Genomic DNA, 6347 nt, shown 5'->3' on the forward strand with positions numbered 1-6347 from the left:
ATGACGCGGATCCACACGCAGGTGAGAGAAGTTCCAACACAATTATTTTCCATTAAGAAGTTTATTCATCACATGATTCATCTTCTTCACTTCAAACAGCTGAGCATGCTCCTCATGCTCCTGCTCGGCCTCATGTGCCCCAGTGTGCAAGGTAAGTGTGTCTCACCTGGAGTTTAAATATTAATTTGTAGTTTAAATCTCAATTTGTAGTTTAAATCTGTCGTGTAGTTTGGAATATGTAATGTGTGTGCGTTTTAGTTTGTAGTTTAAATATGTCTCTAAGTTTCAATACGTGTCCTGATTTAAATATGGTGTGTTGTAGTTTAAATCTGTTGTGATGTAGTTTAAATATATGTTGTAGTTTAAAATGTCAGATGTGGTGTAGTTTAAATGTGTTTGTAGTTTAAATATGTTGTAATTTAAATATGTCTCACAGTTTCAATGTGTCTTAGTTTAAATATGTTGTGTTGTAGTTTAAATATATGTTTTAGTTTAAAATGTCAGATGTGTTGCAGTTTAAATATGTTGTAATTTGAATGTCTCACAGTTTCCATGTGTCTTAATTTAAATATGTTGTGTTGTAGTTTAATATATGTTTTAGTTTAAAATGTCATGTGTTGTAGTTTAAATATGTTATTTAAATATGTCTCAGTTTCAATGTGTCTTGTGTGTTGTAGTTTAAATGTGTTGTAGAAGTAAATTATGTGTGTCAGGTGTGTTGTAGCTCGAATCTGTCGTGTGTGTGTGTGCTTCAGGTGTGTTGTAGTTTAAATATGTTGTAGTTTAAAATGTCAGATGTGGTGTAGTTTAAATATATGTTTTAGTTTAAAATGTCAGATGTGTTGCAGTTTAAATGTGTTGTAGTTTAAATATGTTGTAATTTAAATATGTCTCACAGTTTCAATGCGTCTTAATTTAAATATGTTGTGTTGTAGTTTAAATATATGTTTTAGTTTAAAATGTCAGATGTGTTGCAGTTTAAATGTGTTGTAGTTTAAATATGTCTCAGTTTCAATGTGTCTTGTGTGTTGGAGTTTAAATGTGTTGTAGAAGTTAAATATGTGTGTGTCAGGTGTGTTGTAGTTTGTATTATAAATCTGTTGTGTGTGTCAGGATTCTGCAGCGTTGAACACTGCACCAACAAAACCACATGTGTTCTGACCAAAGACCAGCGACGCTGCAAATGCACTGTGGGATATTATGGAGACCTGTGTGACAAAGGTGGGCAAAGTTTTATCACCACATGTTCCATGAGTAGTTCTCCTGTCTTCATGGGAGAAATCCCCTGAGATGTGTGTATTTATCACCATTGACTTTTACAGATGCACAGATTGCAGTGATGTGTGGCAGAGACTACATTGCGATGAGGGTAGTCGAGGATTTCTTCAAGTACTACAACGTGCCGCTGGAATCGCTGCACTTACCCAACAAAACGTGTCGAGTTCAGAAGGAGGAGATCGACGGCGTGTCGTACTTCATGTCCTCTATCTCCAAAGAGCAGTATCTGAAGTGTGGAGGCAGACCGCTGGAGGTACAACTGCAAAGTACTTTATACACATCGACAGAGAAATACTCACTGTAAAGGTGTACTTTCACTAAGTTAATCTCACTTGTGCAGTAGAGAAACACCAACATTTCAAGTTGTCCCCACAAATGGCAATGTTTTATTTGTGTGTTTTTTGTTTTATCTTCCCCTTGTTGTAGAAAAACCTGACTCACGTCTCGTACTCTCTGAGTTTGCTGACGGACCCTCAGGTGATGGGAAACATCATCAGAGATCCCGTCATTAAGATCGACTACACGTGCGTCTTCCCGTACATCAGGACCGTCAGCCTGCCGTTCCCGGTCGTTCCCTTCTCCAGGTAAACCAGAAGCAACGTGCGAAATCCGATGTAATGTGTGTGTGCAAAATAACTCATCAATGCACGGGTGGATTTGAGCCAAACATGGTGGGATTCCTACTCGTGAGTTCATCTCCAGATGATTAACGTTTGCAGTTGATCAATCAAAGATCGAGCTCAAGATCAACAAATGTGGTGCAATGAAAACAGATTTTCAGAAATATCTCAGTCAACAAGAGACTCTAAAGCTTATATTCATCCCAAATTATTTCTCATATAAATGAATGCTGTTATCACATGTCTGAAATGCCATACTTAGATAATGTGTCTCCATGGCCACGATTTGCTGCGACACAGGAATCGACTGCTTCTCCTCTACTACCTTCATTCACGTATGTTTGTTAAGTTAAAGTGACCAATCAGACCTTCCCTGACTAACTCTCTCTCTCTCTCTCTCTCTGCTCTCGCTCAGTGAGATGGTCATACGAGCAGATGAACTCGACGCTGAGATCCAGATGATGCTCTACAAAGACCGAACCTACAAGAAGGCCTTCACCAGCGCCCCCACCATTGAACTCCGAGACAAGGTTCCTACTCTTATCGATCAGTTCGATCAGATATTGCTCAGATGTTGGTTATTTGTACCGTGAGTGTTTTCTCTTTAGAGGAACTTAAACAAAATGTCTCCAGGTGTACGTGGAGGTGACCGTGACGAAGCCGGCAGATTTCTTCCTGCTCCGCATCAACGAGTGTTGGGCCACTCAGTCTCCTAAGCCCAACTCGACAGAGGGATCAGCTTACACGCTGGTCCAGAACGGGTGCAGTCCTCTCTCACTGCAGACTGTTTAACCTCCATACTGATGTGTGTTCCTGGTGACTTCAGTGAATAACCTCCCTGCTCCTCTTCCTCTTCATTCAGCTGCGTGAACGACCAAACTGTCTCTTTTCTCAACGTGAGCGAGGGAGAGTCCGGCAGGAACGGAGAGAGTTCCACCGTCCGCTACAGCTTCGACATGTTTCGCTTCACAGCAGAACCGAACAGCTTCTACCTGCACTGCTCCGTGCAGCTGTGTGAGCCCGACGACCACCAGTCCTGTATCCCTGTGAGCGCACTTCTATTGTTCAGAGCTCGTGGGTCTGGGTCTGTAACAAGAGTGAACGGGTTCTTCCCCGACACATACTGCATCATTCCACCAGGTTTAGTGGTTGTGTGTCAACTAGTTTTTGAGTCATCCTGTTTTCAAACAATAAGACCGGGACGAAAACATGTGGCTGAGCTAAGGATGTTTTGATGGTGCCACTATGAATTGATATTTATATCACTATAAACAATGTCCTGGTCTTAACATGAATCAAGTCTAAAAAAAAACATTGAAGAGTCATTTTTCTAAGAAGTCAGTGATCTCATCTTATTATTGTTTTCTCTGCAGAGCTGTAATTCGATCAGTAAGAGAGCAGCAGTGAGGGCAGACCCCCTCCAGGGACTCCTGTCATATGGACCAATCAGAATCGAGATGCCACACAGACCTCAATCCAGTAAGCTCCGATCATTGGGACCGAACCAAAGTAATGTGTATCAAACCCTCCACTGTCCTTGTTTCTCCATAGGCCCCACTATATTGATCTGTGTGACTACTGTCTGTGTTCTGTGTGGTTTCAGGCATACTGTCCACAGTGGTGCTGCCCGTAGCGGGGGTCTGGACCATGGGGGTCTTCCTCATCGTGGTCATCACTGTGGCGAAGGCCGCCAGCCGGAGGCTCAAACGAGTGGAACAGCACTGATGACAAAGATGCTGCTGTTGCAGCTCGAATAATAAAACTTAAAAAAGCTTATTTTATTGATCTCGTGATATGTGATTGCATAAAATGTAACAAAAAAATGTAAATTATTGAAAATATTGCAAACTGAACTAAAAGATTTGACTCATGAAACACTGGTGAAGCTCATGTTTTTTTCCTCCCTCAATTATGAAGTTTTTTTGCTTGAAAGGTAATTAATCTACAGATTGTTCAGCCAATGAGATTGTGTCCTACGCTGATCCTGTCTCCAACTTTAACTACAGATGGTACAAGTCATGATGGTGCCTTGAAAATTAGGGAAATCCATTCAGGACCAGTTAAACAAGGCACTATAGTCACATTCTACTGGTTTCCTGCACACTGGGGCATTGTGGGTAATGAGTAAGTGGATAAACAAAGCTGCTAAAAAAGAAAACCAAGACATCTCATTAAATTTTCAGAATCAGAGGCAAAGTGTTTATTGCATGGAAGAAAATCAAAGAGTGGCAGCAGCACTGGGATCAGGAGACAAGAGGGAGACGTCTATATTGGACTGAGGGAAACAGGGGAGGAAAGAGGAGGTGGTATCAACTAGACTCAAGAATATGACACTCCACATCATAGGGACCATCCAACAGGCCTCTGTGAACATGTACCAGACAGAGAGGATGTAAAAAATATTCTCCACAGAGGAAGGACATGATGGAGGGAATGGAAATGACAGGAGTTAGTGTAAAGGACAAACTGGAGTCTGGGGAGAGGACGTGCCAGGAAACATCTGGGACTTAGGAGAACAGGACTGATGAGACAAAGCAGACTCTTTAGGAGGTAAATCACACCAGAAGATAGCTGCAATGCAAAGACACAAGCTGCCATTAAACACCAAAGAAGAGGAAAGAGGAGAAGATGGCGCCTCCTTCTGGACAAACATCCTCTTTTCTCGTGTGGGTGTGAAGACATGAGGCCTGAAGCTGCAGGTGAGTTCAGCTCCTCTCCCTCATCACAGATCTATGGAGGTGTTTGGAAGATGACTCACTACTAGAGGAAAAAACTGATCTCAACAGAAAAGGTACAGTATCAGAGATCCTTCATGGTTTTGTGCGGAAAGAGGGCTTACTCCGTCTCAAATTTGAGACACTGGATGATTTGAACTGAGGTTTTGTTTTGTTATTCTCCTGTTTGGTTGTTGATGGCTGGTTTTCTTTGTTCACAATTTAAATGTTGGTAAAGCAAACACAGAGGATACTCTTATTTTTACATTCAATTCATATTTCATACATATTGTCTCAGTATGAATAAACCTGTGGAGAAGGAGCTAAATTTTCACTTTTTAACTGACAAATGTCTGTAATACTTTGGAGGAGTCACATCTAATAATATATGAAAATCTAATTTCAATTTGAGGCATCCTTGAAGGTAATGGGTGAATCAGTGTGGATTCAGGCTGATGGAATGATTGAAATTAATGTTTATTCACTGATACACATCCTGGTTATTCATTCTGCAAGTTTCTGACTCCAGAGTTGCATGATTAAATTAATTTAAAATCAGGCAACCTCTAAAGTAAAAAGTGAACACCTGCAGATGAATTCTCCTTCATGCATTGACCTTCGTGGCTGCTGCTGATCTTTCTGTGTTGGCCTGCACTAGCTGTACTTCCCCCATCGGACCAGCAGGTGGCGCCCTGGCCGTGGCCTCCTCTGCTCTGCTTTATCAAAGAGGGAGGAGGGTCCAGATCATTAGAAACTTCTATCTGCCCGCAGCTGCTTGACGCTGGTCTGGATTCTATTGTGCACGACTTCACAGAGTGATTGGGAAACTTTGGAGGAACTTTTCATGAGCTCGGACTTTCCCTGGGTTCTTTTGGCAGAAGGAGAGTCGGGGGGATTTCTTCTGACTCTTTGCTGATCAGCCATTGTGGGCCTGAGGGAGGAGGAAGACTTCTCTCCCCTGCTGGTCGCTGGAGTTTGTAATGCATGGCAGAGATGTGCTGTCTGAGTCAGTTGTCCCGGGTCAGGTCTGTCTGCCTGCAGCCGGGTATGGATTAGTATCACTCTGACTTTCTCAGACTCTGTGCATACCCCCTTTTTTTATTAGTGTGGAATATTCAAGTCTGATGTTTTTCCTTTTTTTCCTGATGTGCAAACTCCAAACATGAGCAGATAGTTTCACTTGTTGGGAACTTGTGAGGAGAAGAGAGCGGATCAAAGCCTCAGCTCTTTGATCAGCTCATCGTCCAGGACTGTGATCTCCAGCTGAGGACCACAGGCAGCAGATCACAGAGGAGGATGGCGTTCAACAACAACAACAACAACAACCACCACTGACACACATCATCTTCATCTTCATCATCACGTTATTGTCTTTCTGCTCCCTGAGCCTGTGCAGCACAGAGACAGATGTTCCAGAGGAGGAAGGCTTCGGTGCTGAGGTACAGTGATAATGTCTCTGAGGCAAAGTATATATATATGTACTTATACTACTATATTCCTACTTACCTGTATACACCAGATGTACATTGTAGATGGTCCCAATATTAATCCATATATTTTAAAATATAAGAATTTACAAAACAAATAATCTGCCGTCCCTCTCTATCTCAACTATATCTATATATCTCTCAAACTCTATCTCTATCTAAGTGTATCTATATCGCTCTATCTCCTTACCTATATCTCTATCTATTTCTCTATACTTTTGTAAAATATATCAAAAACTTGAAAACTG

General features: G+C 41.7%; 1 protein-coding gene across 1 annotated transcript; it reads left to right on the top strand.

Annotated features, from left to right (window-relative positions):
- On the top strand, positions 1–3623 carry zpd (zona pellucida glycoprotein d). The gene is made up of 10 exons (XM_061076469.1): positions 1–21; positions 100–151; positions 1114–1221; positions 1323–1531; positions 1705–1862; positions 2314–2428; positions 2532–2659; positions 2761–2944; positions 3272–3377; positions 3502–3623. Exons 1-10 carry the CDS (start codon positions 1–3, stop codon positions 3621–3623), a joined length of 1203 nt encoding a protein of 400 aa, XP_060932452.1.
- Positions 3624–6347: the final 2724 nt, after the last annotated feature.

The sequence above is a fragment of the Limanda limanda genome, chromosome 8, assembly GCF_963576545.1.
Source record: "Limanda limanda chromosome 8, fLimLim1.1, whole genome shotgun sequence".
Classification (NCBI taxonomy): Eukaryota; Metazoa; Chordata; class Actinopteri; order Pleuronectiformes; family Pleuronectidae; genus Limanda; species Limanda limanda.